This window comes from Pleurodeles waltl, chromosome 6 (genome assembly GCF_031143425.1).
Source record: "Pleurodeles waltl isolate 20211129_DDA chromosome 6, aPleWal1.hap1.20221129, whole genome shotgun sequence".
Classification (NCBI taxonomy): Eukaryota; Metazoa; Chordata; class Amphibia; order Caudata; family Salamandridae; genus Pleurodeles; species Pleurodeles waltl.
The window spans coordinates 1,405,322,264-1,405,347,360 of NC_090445.1; the positions used below are offsets into that span (position 1 = coordinate 1,405,322,264).

Below are 25,097 nucleotides of genomic sequence, written 5' to 3' on the forward strand. Positions count from 1 at the left end.
GGGGGGTCACATGGCCCTTTTTCCCAAGCCTAATTAAGCTCATTTGGCCCTGGGGACCCAAGGACCTTATGTTTTTTAAAGGGGAGGGTGGCCAAGTGGCACCCACTCCCCAAGCCTTAGTAGGTCCTGTGGACCCCCATCTCCCTGGGCCATTTTTCTCAAAGCAGATGGGGCTGCATGGCCCCACTCCCTGAACCTTATTAGGCCATAGTGACCCATCTCCCAGGGCCTTTTCTTATGAAGGGGGGGCAGGGTGCCCCCCACCCTTACCATGCTTTATTAGGCCCTAGGGACCCCATTCAGCTGAGCCTTATTTTTAAATTGAAAAAAGGGGGCCACGTGACCCTCCTCACTGAACCCTATCAGGCCTTGGGGACCCCATCCCCAGGGCCTTTTTTATGAAAGGGTAGGGGGGATTGTGTGGCCTCCCTCCCTGAGTCTCTTTAGACCCAGGGGGCTCCATCCCTCAATAACTTTTTTATGAACAGGGAGAGTGATTGTGTGGCCCCCTCTCAGAGCCTTATTACACCCTGGTGACCCCACACCAAGGGCATTTTTTTAATTAAAAGAGAGGGGGTAATATGGCCGTCTTCAGTGAGCCTTATTAGGTCTTGGGGACCCCATCCTCCAGGGTCATTATATTTTAATTAAAGGGGAGAGGGGCACTTGGCTGCCCTATCTGAGCCTTGTCCGTCCCTGAGTACCACATCCCCAAAGGCTATTACTAAAATTAGAGGGGAGGGGATCTGCACTGCACCCTTCCCACACCTTCTTAGGCCCTGGGGACCCCATTGCCCAGGGCCCTTACTAAAATTAAAGGGGAAGGGGGCTGTTTAGCTCCCTCAAACCTTGTTAGGCTGTGGAGAACCCATCCACAGGGGCCATTTCTAAATAATAAGTGAGGTGGGGCTATGGGGTCCTCCTCCCAGAGCCACTATCGGCCCCAGGCACCCCATCCTCTGGGGCCTGTGTCTTTTAAAAGTGGATACCCTGGTGCCCACCCAGGCACCCAACAAATATTTGTTGGGTGCTTTGGGGGAGTCCCAAGGCCCCAGCCAGCTCCCCGCTCTACCTACAATGCAGCGGGAGCTGGCTTTTCTCTCACCTAGATGGAACAAGTATTAATGCTGCTCCCTTCGAGCGGGAGCAATATTTTGATCTGATTCCCTGCCCATCAAAAGTCTGCTCCCAGCAGGTAGGAGCCTTTTCAAAGAGTTTTGAAAATGTCCCACCATGCAAGAGCAAACACAGGTTTCTCTGTCCATGCTGGTGTGGGCAGGGAAACTGCTATGTCCTGGGGGTAGGCTCCCCAGAACATAGCATGTGAGCCAGAGATGGGGTACCTGGGGCCATAAATGCAGCCATTCCCCAGTTTATTTTTTATTTTCGATTTCATAAGTCTTGCGGGATCACAGCATTGTTTTGTTGATTTGTTTTTGTTGCTTTTGGCCTCGGGAGGGTCCCCTTGTGTCCCCCCATAGGTCCTAAGGGGTTGGAGTACCCCTACCCCATCCCCTTACATTATTTATCTTCATAACCACAGGATAGTGGCCTTAGTCCCCAAATCCTGTAATGGGATCCCACAACATATTTCTCATGTTGCTGGCAGGCAATCTGAGTGCTCGCTCCCGCAGGAGTCTGTCTCCTGCAGGAGCAAAATGACCCAAGGTAAATAAAGGTCCCTGGGCCAATCAGAATGCTCTATTTATAACCTGTCTCTTTCGTGAGAGTCTCTTGCGACTCTCATGGACCCAACTTTCCACATATACAATTAGTTTTCAACCTTATTTTCTCAAAAACTGCCAAACCGATTTACACCAGATCATGAAAGGCACAATCTGTGTACCAATATCTAGCTTCCTGCCTAATTTGGTGTAATTGCATTTAGCAGTCTTTGTTGTAGCCTTGTCCAAAGAAATCTATGAATATTGCAAGGGGATTTTGTGTTTTGGGTCCTCCCTTTTTTCTCAACCCTCGCATGACGGATGATTCTGAAACTTCTCATTCACAAACTAGTCAAAAAGTAGCAAATTTTTGGGAAGTTTTATGATGATTCATCAAACGGTGCCAAAGTTAATAGCAGCCTAAGATTTTTTTTTTCTTACGGAACAGCTGGCCTAACTATAACTAACTAGTGGCGACCATCATTAGGTAATAAATATATACATACATGTATACTTCAGAGTGCTCACTATTCCAAATAACAAACGAGCACCGACATGCTTAGGATCATCAAAGCATGGCTTTATTTCCAGTTCATAGCAATATTATAATTGCAGGTTTAATGTGTTTTGGCCTCCTAAGCAGTCTTTCTCAAAAACGCCATAATCACACACTCAATTCATTTTATTTGGTCTCACCATGATCATGACTTGCCTGACCCACGCCTGACCAATAGACATTGCAAGTATGATAATCCAGGTACAACCTGGTAATTCCAATAACACAAAAAAAGAAGAAAGAATCAATTAATTGTGACTACTTAACACTATAATAAACACAATATTTCACTACACCCTTCAGTGTAGTAAATAAAAATTTTCCAAATCAAACAACAAAGTATCCTTGCCCGTGGCACCCCCATATGTGTGTCCGGCAAGCCCAGTGGGTATGCCAAAATACCATCCTCATTTCGTGTCTAAGACCACAGATGATAATAAAAAGGTTAGCCTAATGAGGTACACATTAATACAAAGTCATTGGACTACTAGAATTATTAAGTACAGTATGAATGCTCTTCCTATAAAAGGGTGAGTACCAATATAAATAAAATAAAACCAAAATAAACAAACAATAAAATAAAACTGAATATACAGAAACCCCAGTGGGTGATTACTACGTCTGTCCGTGAACCATATGTAAATTTCTAATGTGAGACACAAACAATACCCTACAAAAAACAAAATGCCTGACCCTAAGTCAGTATCAAAGAATGTACAAGACATGTTTACTACCTACAAATGAACATTTAAATCTTTATCTATATTAAGGGCCCTCGGTAGCCATCATGAGGATGTACCTGGATTCAAATCTCCTCAACTGTTGTTCTCTATTGCCTCCTTGCACTCTTTTGAGCACTGCATCGAGCACAAAGTACCTGAGTTCACTCTCCCGTCCATCATGGAATTCCTCAAAATGACGGAGTACTGGGCAATATTGATCCCTATTTCTGATGGCTCAAATATGCTGTAGGATGTGGAGATGGACTTTCAGGGTCGTACTCCCTACATATAACTTTGGACAGGAGCATTTGAGAACATAAATTGCAAAATCAGTTTTACAATGCAGACTTCTGCTGATAGGTATGGGGTATTCTGATAATGGTGATGGCAGATAAGATGTATTCACCCCTAACGTACAAGCCTTACACTTGTGGCATTTCATAAATCCAGAGTTGTGTGAAAACCAAGTTCCCTCTCTTATGCACTCTGGACAACTAACTTCAAGGTCCTGCTTCATAGACTTAGCTTAACGAAAAGTAACTAATTGCCTATCTGGTATCATGTCACCAATCATATAGTATTCTTAACTAAATGCCAATCCCTGTTCAGAATGACTCTCAACTGAACATGTTGCAAACTATAACCTGTGATCATCTGTAGTGATTGGCTCTCTATCTGCTCGGAATCCCTTCTTCCAAAAAGAAGTTCCTCCCTAGATTTCTGGTTGGCATTAACTCTTGTTCCTTTAATGACTGCTCCACTATAGCCTCTCTCAACAAATCTACTAGCCACCTTATCCTGGGCAATCTTAAGTTGCTCCATGTTACTACAATTCCTGTGCATTCTCATGTTCTCTGCATATTAAATGCTATGTGTCAAAGACTGCTTGTGTGTAGAATAGAAACTGCTTGTGTGTAGAATAGTATTAACCACTGTAGATTTATGGTATGTTTTGCTTCTCCCACCAGCCCATATGAAAATTGGCATAGCTGGGGTCGAAGCAGGTGCCCATCGCAGTGCCTCTAAACTGCTTATAGACTATCTTCTCAAATAGAAAGAAGTTATTTTCCAGGCACCAACGTGCCATCGCTAACAACATCTGGGTATGTAAAAGAGATGTGTCTTGTGCTAAAAAAATGCTGCAATGCCCTCATCTTCATGCTTAATACTGCTGTGAAGGAAAGTCATGTCAAGGGTCATCAGCACAAAGTAATCCTCCCACCCGATGTCATACACTCTCCTAATGAAGCCTTCTGTGTCTTGGATATATGAAGGAAAGTTCTTTATATATGACTGTAAAAATAATCAATAAACCTAGAAATATATTCAAAGATCCCACCCTGTGCAGAGATAATGGAAGCCCTGGGGTATTAGTTTTGTTTTTGTGGGCTTTCAGGATCGTATAGAAATTGGCAAAATAGGGTGGTTACTTCTAAAAAATTGATACTCTTCTTGGGTGATCAAACCCAACCATCTCCAACTCCCAAGTTCCAACAAATAAGCTGAGTAGACACTCCTCACCACACTATGGTCTATTGTGCAGTAACAACTGTCATCATTCAACTGACTAAATCCTTCTTCAACATACATTTGAAGTGGCCAGAGGACCACATTCCCCCTCTTGTCCACTTGACGAAATAGCACATCCTGCCTATTTTTCAATTGCCATCAATTGCTTATACTTAAACACATCCTGTGACTGACTTCCACTACACCGCTTGTCCACTTGACTTTGCAAACATTTGAGTTCTCATGTCGCTACCTCGGAGGACACATCAATGGAGCCTTTAAGCAATATCAGACTAAAAGTGGATCTCGCCTTGAACTGACTAGTTGGACTTTCAAAGACATCCAGACCCTGTTGCTGAAATAAAAGTTTGTCTGAGATGGGCTCCTATCCCTCACTGGTCTTTCTAGATCTGCCAATTCCTTTATCAAAGGAATGTCTGATACCAATAAGTTGACTGCTCGACCCTGAGGCTGACATGGCACATTCTGCACATGTACAGGTTTCATTGCATGGAATTTATTTAACTTGATTTTCCTCACAAACGTAAACAAGTCAATCTGTGTTTGACAATAGATAATTTGGGCTGGTACACAGTACGTTAGCCCCAGTAACATAATCTTTTGTTCTTCCTCACTCAGTGAAATGTCAGACAGATTTATTATACAGATTTATTATAATCCACTTACTTCCTCACTGATTTGTTTTTAGATTTGAAAATTATTTTTGATGTTGCTGGTACTTTGATTTTTTCTTTCTCTTTTGCAGTCCCTCCACATATGGGGTTTCTTTCTCTGTCTGGTAGCAGTCTGAGGCTTTGACTCCAATCTAAGTGCAATTCATCTTCAACGGACGGTAATTCTGTGTTACTCACCCTTCCTCTGCATCTCTTTCCACCTCAGAGTTGAATTCGGAAATAGTTTCTTTCTGTGTCCTTCTAACTCCAGTGAATATGCTATCAGTCATTCTCTGTCTACGTAAGTTGTCAAAAAGTTGTAAGAAGATGAAAATCTATCCTCTCTGATAATCTAGCTTGTCTCTTTTCAATTTCAAAGCCTTTCTGTTCTCAATTGATTGTTCATATTTCTCCAATCGCCCTTTCATCTCAGTCTCAAACTTGCTTACAAGTTCTTTGTCCTGACTTTCATCCAATTTCATTTTCAAATTCTCTATCTCCTCCATGGGAGTGTCATGGTCAATGTCAGCATACTTAATAAGAATTGCCATCCTCCTCCTCAAGGATTCTAAATTATTCTCTGCCCATTCCTTTAACAATGCTGAGCTCCTCTCTCCCCAAAATGTTTAATGTAGCAGCGAGCCAGCTTACCGTTTTATATATATATATATATATGTATTCACTGAAAAAAACAAAGGTTAAAGTAATGTTATAGTTAGGTGAAACGTTAATTTTTAAACTCTAAAAACTACTGAAATTCACCAGTTATAGTTAGAGTTATGTCAAGTAACTGTAACTTGTGCCCTAAGGTAACTATAACTTGCACCCATACCATGCACAGTGATATTATTAATAATTTCAAAGAAGATGTCATGAGTGATGTAATATCTCGAGTAATTAGCAGTGCATCATGAAGGCACAATATATAGTTACCCTATGGCACGAGTTGTAGCACACACACCCCTCCCCCAAATTGTAAATATCACCTACCTCAGGAGCTGGCCCACCTGGTGGAGCTTACAAAAAAGAAGCATGGGAGACCACACTTGTTTATAAAATAAAACTGCCAGGGATTTGTGGATCCTGTATGGGTCTGAGTGAGCGTGTGAGAAGCTGTGTGGGTGTGTGAGTGGGCTTGTGAGTGGCTGCTTAGGTCTATGAGTGGGTGACTGAGTATATATATGGGTGAGTAAGTGGGTGTGTTAGTGGTTTTCTAGGTCAGTGACTGTGAGTTTAAGTGGCATAATGGGTCTGTGAGTAGCTGCGTGAGTAACTGAGTAGGTATGCCAGTGGGTTTGTGAGTGGCTGTATGGGTCTGTGAGTGAGTGTGTGAGTGGCTGTATGGGGCGGTGAGTGTGTGGTTGTATGGGTCAGTAACCAAATGTGTGAGTGGCTGTATGCATCCGTGAGTTGGTGTGTGAGTGTCTGTATGAGTGTATGAGCGGGTGTGTGAGTAGTTATGAAGGTGTGTGAGTGGTTTTGTAGGTCCGGGAGTGGGTGTGTGAGTGGGTTTGTGAGGGCTGTATGGGTCTGTGAGTGGATGAGTGAGTGGCTGTATGGGTGGGAGAGTGGGTGTGTGAGTGGCTGTATCGTTCTTTGAGTGGGTGTGTGGTTATGTGGGTGTGTGTGTAGGTGTGGGAGTGGCTGTATGTGTCTGTGAGTGGGTGTGTGAGTAGTTTTGTTTGTGTGTGAGTGGGTGTGAGATTGACGGTATGGGTGTCTGAATGGCTATTTTCTTTCTAGACCAGCTGAGTATGAAGCTATATTGAAAGGGATGTGTGACTGCATCAACCAGACGAACGAACCCCTACCCCCAAAAAATGCAATGTTTCTTGGTGCAAGTCAATAAGAAGCTTTTCTTCATTTTACAATAAAATACTCATCATTTCTCTGCATCAGTGGATGTGAAATTAGACAATAACTTTGCAAAAATGCTGCAACGTCGATCAGAGCCAACTTCCAATTCAATAATATTTACTTAAGATGGTTTGACAGCAACCCCGCCGAAAAGGAGTGCATTCTGCGCAACACAGATAGCTGAATTTGTCACCTCAAACCACCTATTTCTGTCCTTGGTCACATTTGTTCTTACACCGAGCCAGTGTTCTATAGACCCCAATCAGTCTCTGTGTTGAGAAAAAAACACGCACTTAAAAAGGAAATAGCCTTAATTTATAGTTTGTGTTACTTGTAAGGCCCATGTTTTCAATTGCATTTGATAGAAAAGTTTTCTGTAAAATCAAGTTACGGTGTGGGTTGCTTGGTGCTGGACAACATGAAGAGAAAAACTATGCATTTATAGTAGTTAAGTAAAAAAGAAAATGCCAAATGAAACCATTGCAAATAGGTAGACTCAACGGAAAAGCAAGAGAACAAAAAAAAATGAAATGGACAGGGGATCACCCGTGAGCAGGGCGACCCCCTGTGGGGGCAACCATTTTCTTAACAGATGTATGGTTTCCCTGGGGGGGCACTATGGCCCCCAAGGAAACCATACAGCTGTTAAAAAAATATCATCTATATATAGATATTTCTATCTATACAGATAGATATATGTGTATATATATATATATATATATATATATATATATATATATATATATATATAGAGAGAGAGAGAGAGAGAGATAGATAGCTCTCTCTCTCTCTCTCTCTCTCTCTCTCTCTATATATATATATATATATATATATATATGTAGAGAGAGAGAGAGCGATCACTTTTGTCAATGTGTGTGGTTTCCCTGGGGGCCGGCCCCCAGGAAAACCACACCCAAATATAAAAGTGATCTCTTTACATATATATATATATATATATATATACATATATATATATATATTCACTACCAGTTCTCTTGCAGTTGCATCTTGCATCTTCAAAGTAATACACATACTTCAACTGACACATTTCAACTGTAGCTTTTAGGCAGCAATAAAAAGGTCAAGTAACTTGTGATTATGTTTCTGCTAGAAAAGGATCTGACTTTTGTTTAGTGGCAGTTTTGATGTCGTAAAGTAGCGCAGAAGGTTTATATGCCTACTGAATGGATCAAAACTGTATTATATGTGAATTGCTGAGTGAATTAGTAATCCAGCCATTACCTGTGTTGTAATACAAATTAAATGTATGTGTGAGGGAGGCAATGGAGAGATGAAATGCACTTTTGTTGGGTGGTAGTGAGGGAATCGGAGGAGGAGGAATTGGGAGTGGGAGAACCAATAATGATTGTTGGACTGGGTACTGGAGGCGCTAAAGACTGTGACGATAGGTATGTGACAAGGTGATGTAATGGTGTGTCTTTTTTTTTTTTTTTTGTGTCTTGAGAAAACATGCTGAATGACAGAAGAAGCAAAGGTAAGGTGACCTCTACTGTTGCAGGTATCACACACACACACCCACCTGCAATTTTGTGACTGTCTACATAGGCTAGTGTTTTAGAACAACAGTTTAGCCAGTAGCAGAGATGGCATCTCGTTGGATGACTGCTCCTCAAGCCCTAACTCGGGTTATAAAGGACAGCTCTGATGTAGAATCAGAGACTGAGACAGCAGATACTGAGATAGCATCTGAGGGATAGGACAATGGCGCAGACTCTGGGAGTGATAGTTCAGTCGGAGGAGTCCCATTCAATAACTCCTCTTCCAGTGATTATGAGGGAGGTGGTGAGGACAGTCCTGCTGTCCCTTCACAAGCACAGTCTGTGTAGCAGGACAATAGCGGGTTAGCCCAACTCAGAGAGCAGGTGCATGCGGCTACAAGCACAGAGAGAGTGCTCTCTTCGGAGCTCCCCAGTTTAGTTCAGCCCCAAATTCCACCGCCTAAATCGTATTGTGGAGACATCAAAATTATCTATCACAAAACAACCTGGTTTTGTAAGGCAGGCACCTGCGTTTCTTGGTCCTGGGCTTGGCAGCCATATAGGGAAACCTACCAAACCCATACATTTCTGGAAACTAGATGTCCGGGGGAGTCCACAGAGGGGTGACTTGTGTGGATTACCCAAGTTTTCTTACCCATAATACCCTGCAAAGCTGAAATGGTGAATAAAAACTCTATTTTTTCTTGCATTTCTGTCACACAAACTGCAGGAATATGCTGGGATCCCCCAAATTTCTACCACTCAGTGTTTCCCCACCTGTTCTGATAAAAACACTACACCACTTTAGTGCCTGTACCTAGTGCCTGCGTCAGGAGTGTATCGCCCCAGGGACAACAGTTGCCCTCATGTAAGGACCAACATTGACTGTTGTGTGATCTATTCCTGACACGGGCACTAGGCCTACCAACACAAGTGAGGTACCATTTTTATTGGGAGACTTGGGGGAACGCTGGGTGGAAGGAAATTTGTGGCTCCTCTCAGATTCCAGAAATTTCTATCACCGAAATGTGAGGAAAAAGTGTTTTATTTGCCAAATATTGAGGTTTGCAAAGGAGTTTGGGTAACAGAACCTGGTGGGAGCCCCATAAATCACCCCATTCTGAATTCCCCTAGATGTTTAGTTTAAAAAAATGTATAGGTTTGCTAGGTTTCCCTAAATGCCGTCTGAGTTAGAGGCCAAAGACCACAGCTAGGGCCTTTGCAAAAAACAGGTTAGTTTTCTTTGGGAAAATGTGATGTGTCCATTTTATGTTTTGGGGCCTTTTCTTTCGCGGGCACTAGGTCTACCCACACAAATGAGGTACCATTTTTATCAGGAGACTCTGGGTATCGCTGGGTGGAAGGAAATTTGTGGCTCCTCTCAGATTCCAGAACTTTCTGTCACCCAAATGTGAGGACAAAGTGTTTTTTGGCCAAATGTTGAGGTTTGCAAAGAATTCTGGGAAACAGAACCTGGTGGGAGCCACACAAGTCACCCCATCTTAGATTCCTCTAGGTGTCTAGTTTAAATAAATGCACAGGTTTGGTAGGTTTCCTTGGGTGCCGGGTGAGATAGAGGCCAAAATCCACAGCTAGGCACTTTGCAAAAAACAGCTCTGTTTTCTTCGGAAAAAGTGATGTGTCCACGTTGTGTTTTGGGGCATTTCCTGTCGCAGGCACAAGGCCTACCCACACAACTGAGGTACCATTTCTATCGGGAGACTCGGGGGAATGCTGGGTGGAAGGAAATTTGTGGCTCCCCTCAGATTCCAGAACTTTCTGCCACCGAAATCTGAGGAAGAAGTGTGTTTTTGGCCAACTTTTGAGGTTTGCAAAGGATTCTGTGTAACATAACCTGGTAGGAGCCCCACAAGTTACCCCATCTTGGATTCCCCTAGGTGTCTAGTTTTAAAAAATGCACAGGTTTGGTAGGTATTCCTAGGTGCCGGCTGAGCTAGAGATCACAATCTACATCTATGCACTTTCCAAAAAACACATCAGTTTTCAATGTAAAAATGTGATGTGTCCATTTTGCGTTTCCTGTCGCAGGCATTAGGCCTACCCACACATGTGAGGTACCATTTTTATTGCGAGACTTGGGGGAACACAGAATAGCAGAACAAGTGTGTTGCCTCTTGTTTTTCTCTACATTTGTAAGACAGTGTGTAAAAAAAGACATCAATTTGAGAAATGCCCTGTAATTCACATGCTAGTATGGGCACCCCGGAATTCAGAGATGTGCAAATAACCACTGCTTCTCAACACCTTACCTTATGCCCAATTTGGAAATACAAAGGTTTTCTTGATACCTATTTTTCACTCTTTATATTTCAGCAAATTAATTGTTGTATACCCGGTATAAACAAAATTTTCGCTGTATTTTGGGTAATTTCTTGATCTCCTCCAGGGGAACCCACAAACTTTGGGTACTTTTAGAATCTCTAGGATGTTGGAAAAAAAGGACACAAATTTGGTGTGGATAGCTTATGTGGACAAAACGTTATGAAGGCCTAAGAGCGAACTACCCCAAATAGCCATAAAAGGGCTCAGCACTGGGGCGGTTGGGGGGAAGGCCCAGCAGCTAAGGGGTTAAGTTCATTAAAAGCTATAACTGGAATTCCCTAAGAAACATCAGTTGATGGCCAAAAAAAGTGCATCCTGCAAAAACCATGATTTACACCTGAGCCCAAGGCACTTCAGCCTGTAAGACCACCAAGCAGGTCAGGAGCAATGTAAACAAACAAAAGCATGTGAGTTGGTAAGAGCTACTTGGACAATATGACTCCTATGAAGGGTCTTTCAATGCTATAAAAGACAAAAATGAGTATCCAATATTTCCCAACTATCTTAAAATGTTAAAAGAAGAAATTGAACAAGAAGAAACAACTGCTATTTAGATAGCAAAGGATAGTTCAGAAAGTAGCCAGAGTTCTGGTCCTCTTAGTCAAAATCTCTTTGGACAGCCAATAATTGAAAATGAAGCTGCCATAGTGATGAATGTAGTGAAGACAGCACTGCAACAAACAAAAGAAGAAAATGTTGACTTGGAACAGTTAGTACAACAACTATATGGTGAGCAGAAAGACATATATATGGAAGTCAAAGATAAAAATAGAGCATGGATTCCTGCATGAAAATAATCAATGCAAATGTTCAATTTTTAAGGGAATTCTTTTGTATGTCATTGGCCAAGCTGGCACTGGGAAAGCTTTTTAATCAAAGTTCTAACCACGTATTTACAGAAGACTACAGACTGTATTTTGTCATGTGTTGTAACAGCATCTATTGGATTAGCCACGCACAACACCAAAGGAATTACCTTGCATCTCCTACTTATGCTACCTGTTGAACACAATAATAAAGTGGAGTACCAAAAGTTATCTGGTGAAGCTTGTCATGTATTTTCCAGAGTGTTGAAGAAATTAAAACTTTTAATCATCAATGAGTTGAGCCTGGTCTCAAACTTAATGCTCGCCTTTGTGCATTTGAGAATGCAACAGATATTGAAGACAGAGTATGTTGTACTTTTTGGAGTAAAGCATGTAATTGTTTTGGTGATTTATTGCACCTTACCCCTGTAAAAAGAAAGCTTGTGTTTAAGACACTGTTACATGAAGAAACTCATAATTCTTCTGGGAGCATTGGAAATGTAAACATTTGTTTGAATTTCCAATACAAAGAACTAATTAGAAACGTGACAAGCATCTGATATGTAATATGGACATTTTCTGAAGGATAGTAGAGTTGGAATACTGTCAAAAGAAGGAAACATTGTTTGAAAACCCAACTTATAAAGAACATAGGGCCAGATGTATCAAAGCTTTTTGCATTCGCAAACAGTGCAAATGCCCGTTTGCGAATGCAAAAAGCCATTTCAGAATGTATCAAAGGCATTCTGAAAGCAATTTTAAGGAATTGCTAAAATAGCGATTCCTTAAAATTGCAACCCTGTTTAGAGAGTTGCAAATTGTGACTCTCTAAATAAGAAATCACAAATAAGGATTCCTTATTTGCGATTTCTTAAGCACATGTAAGAAGCAATTCCTTAATGCGAATTGGGCATTAAGAAATCACTATTTACCACCAAGTTGAACTTGGTGGTAACCATGTGCAAAATTTAAAAATGCTTTTAAAATGCATTTTTAAACTGTACATGTAAAGCACACATGCCCTTTTGGCATGTGTGCACCTTACATGTCCTAAAAAACTTTTTGGGGTGCAGCAGAGGGGGCCTTAGGCCTCCAGCACCCTGGGGTTTTGCATTTCCCCAAATTGCGATTTCCAGTTAAGAAATCGCAATTTTGGAAATGCAAAAAATTTGCAAATATGGGCCTACTGGCCCGTAGATGCGAATGGGTTCGGTATCGTAATTTGTGATTCAGTAATAGCATTTGCGATTTTTAAGAAATCGCTATTACTGAATTCCAAATGTGATACATTGCATTTTGCGAATCAGAAATAGCGATTTCTTAAAAATCGCTATTTCCGACTCGCAAAAGGCATTCTTGATACATCTGGCCCATATTTCCTTCTAAAAATTCTGCAACTCAGCTAATGTTTTAACTTAGCTAATGTTTGAATTTATTTAACAACAAAAATCCATTGTGTGTCTAATGCCTACTATTCAAGGCTGCATCTCTTTCAATAAAGAACTACTACAACTGGAGAAAGAACACATATTGAATCTCACAGCAAATGATAAAATGGAACACCAGGGAAAAACAATAGTGTTGAATGAAAAATTACAGTCAAAAATGGATTCTTTGAAGAAGCTTGTTTCTAAAACTGTGGGATTAAAAAAGTGTTAACATGTTTGTAAGAATTGTAGGGTGATATTGCTTTAAAATTTAAATGTTGAAACAGGATTAGCTAATGGAGCCATTGGTAAAATAATTGATTTCATTTTGTATCCGAAACAAAACAAAGTTGAATTCTTAGCAATTAAATTTGATGAGCTTAAAGGTGTAGAACAGATACCAAGGTCTGTTGGGCATTCTTTGCTTTTAAAAGACTTGTACGTTCATAGCAAGCAGTTTCCAATATCTCTAGCACAAGCTATAGCAATACATATGTCTCGTGGCCTAAGTATAGACGCTGCATTTATTAATATTGGTTGAACTGTATTCAAGAAAGGTATTTCATTGGTAGGATTGTCTCGGGTTAGAACTTTATCCGGTTTGTATCTCATAGAGTTTGATGACAGTAAAGTATGCACTGATTCGAGCTGTGTAATAGAGTATAACCGTTTGAGAAGCCTGAATGCTCCTCATTTAGGACTGTAACCAGTTTATAAAAAACCTCCAATGTTAACAAAATGAAAGATTTCAAAGGATCAAACTGACATTCCTGAGAAAAAAAATGCAAAAAACGAATAAAGAAGTACTGGAGACTAAGAATACAATTACTGGTGAAATTGTTGGCTACCAGTTCTCAAACGTCTCTGGCGTCAACTGCTATGCCAGTGTAGTTCTTAATGCACTATTATCTTTATCTGCTCGGGTTCATGCACTTAAACAGAAAAAGGCTAAAACATAGTGCTCTGCACTCTTTACCTTGCTTGAACGCTTGTGTAGTGATAGAACATATATTCTGAATCTCAGATTAGAGATCTTGTAGATGTATGCACTGGCTCTGTACACTTCACACAAAACCCTCAAGAAGATCCACAAGAATACCTGATCGTCATACTTTGGATCTTAGAATATGAGATGGTAGCTATTGATGATTTATTTGGACTGAGTTACTCTTGGTAGCATGAGTGTGAGAATTGTTAATTTTCTTCAAAAACAGAAATAGATTCAGAACTATTTATCTACTTAGCTCTACCAACCTCTAAAACTGTATATTTTGACAAATTATTTATTGTGCATCACAGAAGAACAAGTTACTTACCTTCAGTAACACATTATCTGGTAGAGACTCTAAAGAGCTGCAGATTCCTCACCTTTGAATTCCCTAGTGTCAGCTTCGAATCCGGAATCTTTTTGCTGATGAATACCCTGCGTGCGGCATTGGGTGGTGTCATTCAGAACTGCGTGCGTCATCCGGCTCCGCGTGACTTAATCAGTGTCGTTGGAGCGGTCTGTGATGTCACGGTTGCCTATAAAGACACCACCCTGGCACGCATACTTCAGTTCTTCCATCCACAAAACTTCCACGCCAGAAGTGCAGAGTCCTGGATAGAACCATCATTTTGTCTGTGCAAAACTAGGGCCCTGAAAGGGATAAACCCAACATACTAGATATATCCACAGAGCAAAGAGGCATGGGTAGGTGTGAGGAACCTGCAGCTTGATATATTCTCTACCAGATAATGCATTACCGAGGGTAGGTAACTGTTTCTTCTGCAACTGTGAGAAATACATTGTTTTGAAAGGCTCTCAAAAAGAGCCTCTATCGTTTATTTCAGTTTAAGAAGGTCATAATTGCTTGCTATGACATCACCACAGTCAATAACAAAACTGGTTATGAAATGTTGTAATGTCATAAACGCCTTCCAGGCCAGGTGACAGGGCTCTCTGAGGGCCAGTAAGCACACTGATACGTGTTCACTTTAATTGAAAGCAGGAAGCACAGCTGGAGGCTTTGGGAGGAAGGAAGGGAAGGTTGAGGATTTTGGTTAAGGATAGCAGATAAGATATCTATTTTTTACATTTGGGTCAGGAAGTTGAGGGCATATAATTTATAGATCTCCCATTATCCTATGCCCTTGCCCAGTAGTTGAAGGCAGAGGCAGATGATTTGTGGGGTCATACACAACATAAAACTATAGATGGGCAATAAGTGAATTAAGGAGATGTTTTTCACCTCTTTGCTCTAGTAGTCTATTTGATGTCACTCCGAGCCCCTCAGAGAAAAACAGCCCTGTAATTACCTGTTACCAATCTATAATTCTACAATTTTCACTGTTGCTTCGTCGTAGCAGGGAATACCTACATTTGGAATCTGATATTCTTGCTAATAGCTCTCTTGAGAGTCTTTAAAAAATATAGGTAGACAACTGTGACTACACTGATGGTTTTCACACAAGGTTCATGAGTTACATGAAATAAACAAGTTGTTTATATTGTTAGTCAACAGAAAGCTAAAAAAATACCCTTTATTCTTTCTAGAATGTTATGTTCAATATGGGTTCCAAATCTGCACACTACTGTGAACGTACTTTTCGAACTGTGCTACTGTAAACATAGAAATAAAACTGGACTTAAGGATGCATGCTCCGTGCTTCAAGAGTGAACACTGATAGCTCACAGATGTGTAAAACAAGCTTTGTTTCTCGCTGCTGTGACATACCTGCAATGAATACCAGGCTTTTGAAAAACCTGTGTAGGATAGCGGATGGGTATGGGACCCATGTGTAACAAGTAACCTCAATCTTAATTCCTATAGCAATAATGTAAAGCATTCTACGTAAGATGATAACCAACATACTTCATTTATCATGTTAGGAGGATTTGCAAACAAACCAACCCCAAGCTATACCAAAGAGCACAATTACTATTTTGTCTGACGATGTATAAACTGTATGTTTCCATTCATTATTACTTGTTGCTGAACTAACTCCTGCACCACTCAGAACGCAAAGGTCCAGGGATGCCCCTGCAATGATGCACCCTTACACTGGCTAAGATGGTGTTGTAACGTCTGTAATTTCTGACGCCCTGTGCTGCATTCACTTTGCTACCTGCTGATTGGGGCTAGGTTCAGAATTGTAGTGCTAACAGGAGCGAGTGGGAAGTACTCCTCAAAAGAAGGACTCTTACTCGTCTGGGTTAAAATGTGTGGTGTCTTGTAAACTGGCACTTGGTTAGTTGTGTGGGAGATTCTGTAATGGAATCCTAAAAGAAAATAGATTGCACATTCTAGGCTGGTTGTCAGTTAAACGTAATCCCTCAAGTTTATCACTTGTACTTCTGGTCTTCTTTAACATCTGTCTACCAAACCTATATGTCCTCAAGAACATCTTTACGACACATTGGGGGTCATTCCGACCCTGGCGGTCCATGACCGCCAGGGCGGAGGGCAGCGGAAGCACTGCCAACAGGCTGGCGGTGCTTCCTGGGCGATTCTGACCGCGGCGGAAAAGCCGCGGTCAGAAAAGGGGAGCCGGCGGTTTCCCACTGGCCCAGGGAATCCGCCATGGCGGCGCTGCTTGCAGCGCTGCCATGGGGATTCCGACCCCCTTCCCGCCATACAGGATGGCGGGAACGGGTGTCGTGGGGCCCCTGTGGGCCCCTGCACTGCCCATGCCAGTGGCATGGGCAGTGCAGGGGCCCCCTAACAGGGCCCCATAAAGATTTTCAGTGTCTGCTTTGCAGACACTGAAAATCGCGACGGGTGCCACTGCACCCGTCGCACCCCTTCAACTCCGCCGGCTCCATTCGGAGCCGGCTTCATTGTTGAAGGGGCTTTCCCGCTGGCCCGGCCGGCGGTCTTCTGGCGGTCGCACGCCGGCCCAGCGGTAAAGCCGGAATGGCCGCCGCGGTCTTTTGACCGCGGAGCGGTCTTTCGGCGGGAACCGCTTGGCGGGCGGCGACCACCGACCGCCGCAGTCAGAATGACCGCCATAGTCTGATGAATAACCTATGTAAATTAAAAGGAAATACTTGTCAGTTGAGAATGATATATAATCGGTAATCATGAATGGACACTACTAGTTTCACAAGTATATTTTTTTCTATAAAAATTTACTTAGCCTGATCGCAGTTGATAGATTTCCAAATTTCCAAACAGGTTTCCTTTGAAACTAAGGCCCATATTTATAAATTTTTAGCTCTGCATTTGCGTCGTTTTTTGACAATTGTATTTTGTAAGTTTGCGCCGATTTTGCATAAAAAAACTACGCAAATGTGTCGCTAAAAAAGTATAAATATGGGCCTATTTTGTAAGTTTGCACCGATTTTGCGTCAAAAAACGATGCAAATGCGGTGCTAAAAAAGTATAAATATGGGCCTATTTTGTAAGTTTGCACCGATTTTGCATAAAAAAATGACGCAAATACGGCGCTAAAAAAGTATAAATACGGGCCCAAGTATTTTGCTTGGATGTTGCCATTAGATTTTGATCACAGGAGCCTAGATTTGATATTTCACATCAGATGTGAGATGCTAGTCACACAATGTCGTGTTTTGTGGAAAAGAGTTGTCTCAGCTTACCCTGGAACATTGCGGCATCTCCGTGGCCTTCTTTCTTTTTCTGTTCAAATAGTTGAAAGCAAGCATGTGGGCTGGCTAAGAGCAAACGAAAGCCCTAGGGAAAGAAATAAAGACATCAATCACAAACAGAATTTGACAGCTGCAATAGTAAACATGATGTATTAGCACAATTTAGGGTTCTATCATTGTTCCTCCAATTTTTTGCCTGCTAAAAAAGATGCACAACCATAAGAAATTGGATTATTTTTTGGATGGATGACTGCCCACTTCATGGAATAATCACAACCCTTGTTAATGTTAATCATTCATGTAACTAAATGAACCTGAGCTCAACCCCCTGGTAGCTGTGGCTCAGATCAGACAGGCTTAACATAAGGCCATGTAAAGGGCAGTGCAAAGTACTAATGGAGTACCAAAAAGTAATAAAGTTAAAATGCAACATAATAAAAATCCCAAACTGAATTTAAAATATGGAGTAAAACCTAGCAAACAAAATGACTCCAAATGACAAAATTCCAATGTGGGGATCCGGAGATACAAATTTTGAAAGTTTTAAGTAGGAATTGTGTCAGAAAGAACAAAATGTCAGTGATAGTCAATGGTCTCAGTAGAGCGGGATCTAGGCAAAATTTGAGGCTGGCTGTGATGGAGTGGGGTCAAATACGGCAACCAGGTTTGTCCTGGTCAAAGATTTTACCTTCCAACTTAGGGCCTGATTTGTATGTTGGTGGTGTGTATACTCTGTGGCAATGGAGAATACACACCAAAATAATGTGGGCTATGTGTGTGGGTGTGTGAGGAGTGTGCTATGGTAACCCTAGAGTCCTCCCATATCTAACACTAAAATTCATTTTGGGACGGCCACTACATCCACAATCACTCCAGAGGCAGGAGACTAGTGTAACAAAAGTAGGGTTTTCCAGCAACCAGACAGTGGACTCACAAGAATTGGTCTGGCATCCTGTTTCTTTGTTTTTCAAGTTCACCCCAGTATGATATGGAAAACCCAGAGACAGAATTCTTGTGGAACAAAAGTGGGATTTTCAAGCAACCAGACAGTGGATCCAAAAAATGAATTTTTGAAATCTTAATTTATTTTGTTATATGTAAACACATCAGACCTGTCAAGCAGGATTCAACATCCAAGCAGGATTTGACACTGTAATATTGAGAGAGCGTAGTTTATATAATCTATATTAACATTAAATGTTTATGAACTAATGTGTGATAATGCCGCTTAGAAAATTGGATTAATGTATTTTGCTTAAACGTGCACTTGAAATGTGACTACGGGGAGTGGCCGCCAATGTATACGGGAACTAATAGAAATGACTAATGTTGATAAAATATGATCTTAAAGTGTGGTTTTGTACTAATTATTAATGATTATGTTATTACAGTAATGCTAAATGAATCCTGTAGGCCTTAAGTTAGCATGAGCCGAAGCTTAGCTGCCTGGCTCTCATATTAATTGTGTTTTTCTAAGTGCTGACTCGCAAAAGGACATGACCTCTTGTTTTTTCTTCAAACTAGAAGCTGAATGTAACCATAGTGGATCCGTTCTCATGAAATTCATATTGCTTCTAGGAGAGTGCTAGCTGAAATGAAACAGTGTAGATTAGTGTAATGTACAAGGTCATTTAAACCGGTGGAGACAATGGAGCTACTGACCAAAAGATGTGCAAAGAATTACAGAAGGATGAAATCATACCAGAGGTGCTACTTCCGAAGACGTCAATCACATGGACCAATAAAATGTCTGTAAAATAATATGGGGTGAAAGATTAATGACAATCTGTTTTCTAATAGGGTAAAGATAGTGGGGTATAACCGTAAACCAATGAAATTTTAGGGGAATGTACTACGAAAAAGGGATAAAAACCCATGACACAGGGAGCCATTTAGGTGGATTAGGGAATGCTATTGATTTTATCCAGAAACTTTGCCACTCTGTTTGGTGATTTTGCTGATTTTACTTAGAACCATCCTCTTCCTTAGATTGCCCATTTACACTTTGCCTCCTTACGAGGGAAGTGCCCCTTTTACCCCAGAGCTGAGTTCTGACTGATGGTGAATCAACTGATGTCCTGAAGATGAAGACTGAACCTGAGTGCTGACCTAAACCTTGGAGGGTAACTATGACAATGCAATTGTGATTTGTATGTTTGCTTTTCCTTTCTAGGTACCAACTGCTTACTTTTGACAGAGACCGTAGCTAGATGTTTTCCAAATTGGTGTTCTAAATTGTTTGCATGAATCCCAACATGCTAATCAGTGGTTAGGACAGGATCCACTAAAACTGACGCAAATAGACAAACGACTGAAACTATGTTTTGTTGAACTGACGCGTTGATGACACTCTGCTAAAGTTGACGTATGTTCACGCCGTGTTATGTTCTGATGTTTTTGATTCTTGCCTTAATGAAATCTTATCAGAGTTGCCATATCGTGACTATGCTATTATGTTTCTTGGTTCTGAGGTTAACACACCTGCTTTTAGAATTGTAACTAATAGGGAATAAAACTCATAAAATTCTACTAAACTGGTGTGGTTAATCATGACTGCAAGGTCATGGTGGTGTCTTGAATCGATTAATGTCTTTCACTAAAGTAAAATGCATTGTGGTAATCAATATTGATGACATTATTGATGTATTGATTGACATATTGATTAGCTATCTCGTCCTAAGGTGTCTCTCAACTGGGTCAAAAGATTCATTGGCCTAAAACGAGTCCTAATGTGTAATAAATTATCATAAAGGGACGCGTTAGCAGTTCTGGTAGCAGAGCGACAGTTTGGCCTTTTTGGGGCCCTAGGACGGAGAATTATTGTTTAGATTGTTTTTCTGAGATAATGCAAACTGGAGATATGATGTGTTTCTGAATTCTCCATGACTTTCCCGTGAGTTGGGAGTGTTCTCGGCGTTTTAGCATGTGTGGTGTAGGATTTGCGCTTGCTCAGCTTATGCATTTTGCAGGTGATTTGTGAAGTTTGTGCGTATTTAGGCCAGGTAATGTTGTTTTAGTAGGAGTGGGCGTACTCCACAGTATGAGAGTAGGGAAGTCGGCGTACTTCATATGAGTGTGGTGCCTTGTGCTAAAAAATTATCCACGTGGTTGGTTGTTAATGTACGGACCCGTCACGGTCTTAGACTCCGGAGTATATTGACAAGTGTAGGAGACACTTGGGTTTACGTTGTAATTTGTGCGGTTTAATAGGTCAATCAGGCGTGGTTGACAAGTCGAGTTTGAGTCAATTGTGTGAATGAAACGTTCAATGGAGATTTGGCAAGTTCTATAGTGCACTAGAACAAACCATTGACAAGTCGAGAGTAGGATTTGCGGGTCGAATTCTGCTCGCGGATGCGGAAACTGAGAAGGAGAGAGTGGCGGCCGAGGCTTCAAGTGAAATCTCTGTAAACTTCTGAAGCGAATGTGTACCCTTCCTGTAGCAAACTGGCAAATTTGAGTTGTTATTGGTGCTCGCATTAATTTTGCATTCGTTTGGTGTGAATCCAGTGAGGGGCGGACAAGCCGCAAGACTTTGTCAGCTGCAGTTTGTGTGAGTGTGACGTCAGTGGTGCCGCGCTGGGATAGGTCAGTTGCCGAGAGGGGTCGCGCACGGATTGGCAGCCGTCCGTGAGAGGCAATAGGTTGAGAAAGGTGGGTGAAGAGTGTCCTGGGAATTAAAGTCACTTCCTGGTTAAATACAGACAAGAGGAAAAGACGCAAAGATTAATTTTATCAAAGCTTTTAGGAGCTCTCTCAAAGGAGATGCATACATTATGGCGAGTGAATGGGAGCTTAACCCGCCCGAGGGTACTCCAGCTTATATAGTAATGGAGGAGAAGGGAGTCGCACCTTGTTTATGGATGAAACAGTGGCACAAACTAACAGAACGTTCAATACGAGAATTTTGGAAAATTTGAGGTGGATGTTAAGTGTACAAAAGCCACCTCCGAGGCCAGCTCAGTACAAGGCATTAGCAGTCTGGGATTTAATGGCTATTAAACAAAGACAGCAGAAATTTGAGAGGAGAATGAGAAGGGCAGAAAACACCTTTAGCTGAGGATAGATGGGACAATGAGAGCAAAATGTGGAGAAGGGGAATAGTTGACGGACTCAAATTGTTCCCAGCAATAACACAGGGAGATGAAACACAGGGAAAGAAAGCCACTTGTAAGACAGATAAAGACTCTAGTAAACCAAAAGAGACTAAGAGGTCTTGGGTAGAGGAAGACGGCTCAGATGACAAGGAGTTTCTTAATCAGTTGTTACATGATCGCCCGCCAACTTATGCAGTAGATGACAATGCTCCGAGCACTAGTGCGGGTCCTGGGAACCAGACGCAGGAGAAGGGAGTTACTGATACAGTACAGACTAGTGATACGGCTTTGATACAGAATGGTGTCAGTGTACCCACTGTGCCAGACATGCAGATACAGTTCCCACCTCCACCATAGATACAGAGAATCTATCCAGACGTCCCAGTACTAGAGACTACTACGAATCTGAAAGTGCCGCCTGATCCGATATATACAAAATCGAGGTTAGTGCAGATTGAGCCAACTCCGCAATTGCTGCCCCAGCCGCAGCAACAGCTGGTTCCAAGTTATAGCCAAGTAGCAGGATCTCCATTGGTACCTGCCCCAGGGTTTGGGACCAGGTCAGACACCAGCCGCCCCATCATTACCAATTACATGCGGTCCACCAGTGCCATTGTATGCACAAGAGAAGCCTGGTATATGCGATTAGGGAGTGAGGACCCCAGAAATAACAAGAGGAGGGTTCACTGGAACCCCCAGCCCATTTTACCAAGAGAACAAGCAGCAGAAGTACTCAGATCTTTGTTAGACCTCAGTCCGATTGGAGCTCCTCTAGAGGCAATGAGACAAGCAGGGTTAAGTGTGTTAGCCCCACAGACAATGAGTGCAGAGACATCACAATTACAGTTGATGCATTCGGGAAACATTTTGTTGCAAGGTTTCTCTGTGCAACAATTGAATGAGTGATTAGAAAAAACTTATGCTTCACAAAAGACTGCAGTTACTGTGGAAAAGCCAGAAAAATCTGAGAAGGATGACTACCTAAATTTTGTAAGACTGGGTGTGGAAGCTGCTGAACTGGTGGAAGGGACAATAGAGGTAAACAGACTAGAATCGTACACAGAAGCAGAGTTAAGGTATCTGTGCCCCAAGATTACTAAAGAAGTGGGCAAAGTGCATCAGAGGTTGGCGAACCTATCAGACAAATACAATATTGACATTGAGAATACTAAACATTTGAAAAGAAGTTACAGACTAGACTTCGACTCTAAAGATTTTGATCACATGAGGTCAGCCAGAAAAAAAGTGCATCTTAAAGAAATATTGCAAAGTGCGCAAATCTGGGGAGCCTTAGAAAAGTGGGAAGGCAGATGGACAAAGAAAAGAGATAAGGAGAAAGGTGGCAGTCCGGGATCAAGTTCGATTAAAGCCCCATCAGATACCGTAACTGTAAAAATATTACCAATGAGAGAAACAGCTGGAGGAGTTCTAGTCCATGTGCCGTGGACTAGGGGAGACATTTTGTCATTCACAAATGATTATCCTAGGTTGAGGGAGAAACCGATAGAGTGGTATCAGCAGACAGACAGGTTTGTGAAAACTTGCAAAGTGTCTCTGGGAGGACTTGAATACCTTATTTGAGATCATTGTACCACCTGACTTATGGCTTGAGTGCAAGAGAGGTGTGGATTGGCCGACGCAGGAGCCGGCAAGGGATAAGGTGACTGGAGCACCATCTGAGGAGGTGATGAAGTATTATCATAAAGTGATTGAGTTTTTGAAGCAAAAAGTGTCGCCGAAAGTGACTGATTGGCAGAAATCGACCGGACTTCACAGGAGGTTAAAGAATCGATCCATGCTTACCATGAAAGGTTGTTGAAAGCATTCAAACATTACAGTGGTACTGAGACTATTGAGCCGAAAGACATCTTGTGTTTAGATTTGTTGAAGGGCTGAGACCAGAGGTTGGCCAGATGATTAAGAATCATTTGATTTGTTGGCAAGCGATGCCGATTGATGAGGTATTGCAGTATGCGAAATACTGTAGTGACGAGATTGAGCTAAAGCAGAGAAAGCTGAAGGCGAAAGTGATGGTGAAGCATATAAGGGCAGCACAGGCAGGTATGCAAGGGAATGGAGTCCAACAAATGGTACAACAGCAACAGCAAGGGAATGGCGTGTTTCAGGCGCAACCTAGAGGCCGAGGTTTTGTGAATCGCGGTCCAGACTTGAATACTGTTGTGGTTCAAAATGATGTGCAGGGGATGAAAAATATGTCACGCGTGCGGGGGCGTGGGGCATTGGAAGTGGGAATGCCCAAATGCGGTGCATGATGGTGTCGTTCAACAAAGCACTGATGTTCATACATTTCAAAATGTGAGGGGTCCAAAAATGAGAGGTCAAAATCAGAACTTCCAGAATAATATGGTTCAGATGTAGGGGTTACAGCCCATGCAGCAAATGCAAATGCCACGTGTTCACCCAGCACAAATGCAGCAGGTACAACAGCAGGTTCCCATGGCACCTAGACAGCAAATGCAATTACCATTAGCTCCAATGGGACAACAACAGGTGATGCTTCCTCAGCAGGTCACAGGTCAAGTAATGAGCCAAAATAATACAGTACAGCAATTCCCATTGCGTGGTGAAGATGGAATGAATGATGAATGGGTCATAAGGTTTCATTCTTGGTCGACACAGGAGCTAAACGCTCTATAGTCAGAAGTGCAGAGGTTCCGAAATTGCCACTATGAGGGGGTACCATAAGAGTGGTAGGAGTAACAAACCAGTACTTGACTAATCAGATTACTGATCCGGTTCAAGGTGAGATTGGCAACTTTCAGGGACTGCATGAGTTTGTAGTCTGTGATTCGAGTCCCGTATCCCTACTGGGAAGAGACTTACTGTGCAAGATGAAATGTTCGATTACCTGTTCTAATTAAGGAATTGAGGTACAGACAAACAGTGATGATGAGGGGGATGATGGGCAATTCACAGAATCAGAAACAGAGACTACAAATGAAGATCACCCTTTGATAACCTAATTCCCAATGCTTACAGTGACTGACTTGCCAGCTGAGTTGCAAGGGACAGTGACAGAGAAAGTGTGGGACCTGACAGGAAAGGAAGTGGGACTGATAAAAGGAGTTGAACTGGTTAAAGCACAGGTGAAGCCGAATGCAGTGTTTCCCGAGGTGCCGCAATACCACATGGCACAAGATGTCCTTATACAGGTGTCACAGATAATTGCAGACTTTGTAAAGCAAGGAGTCCTGAAAGAAGTATTGAGCAGTCCATGTAATTCACCAATAATGGGTTTGAAAAAGCCTTGTGGGGAGGTTCGAATTGTGCAGGATTTTAGAGAAATAAACAAGATTGTGGTAAAATGTTGCCCCATAGTGCCAAATCCCGCAGT

The 25,097-nt window shown here is 42.0% G+C and overlaps 1 protein-coding gene across 1 annotated transcript in view; it reads right to left on the minus strand.

Annotated features, from left to right (window-relative positions):
- LOC138300896 (protein-arginine deiminase type-2-like) overlaps positions 1-25,097 on the minus strand; it is a 767,146-nt gene that overhangs the window by 121,529 nt on the left and 620,520 nt on the right. Inside the window, exon 13 of the mRNA XM_069240755.1 lies at positions 17,637-17,730. Within this exon, the coding sequence (XP_069096856.1) occupies positions 17,637-17,730 (94 nt within the window). The remainder of the gene's footprint in view (positions 1-17,636; positions 17,731-25,097) is intronic.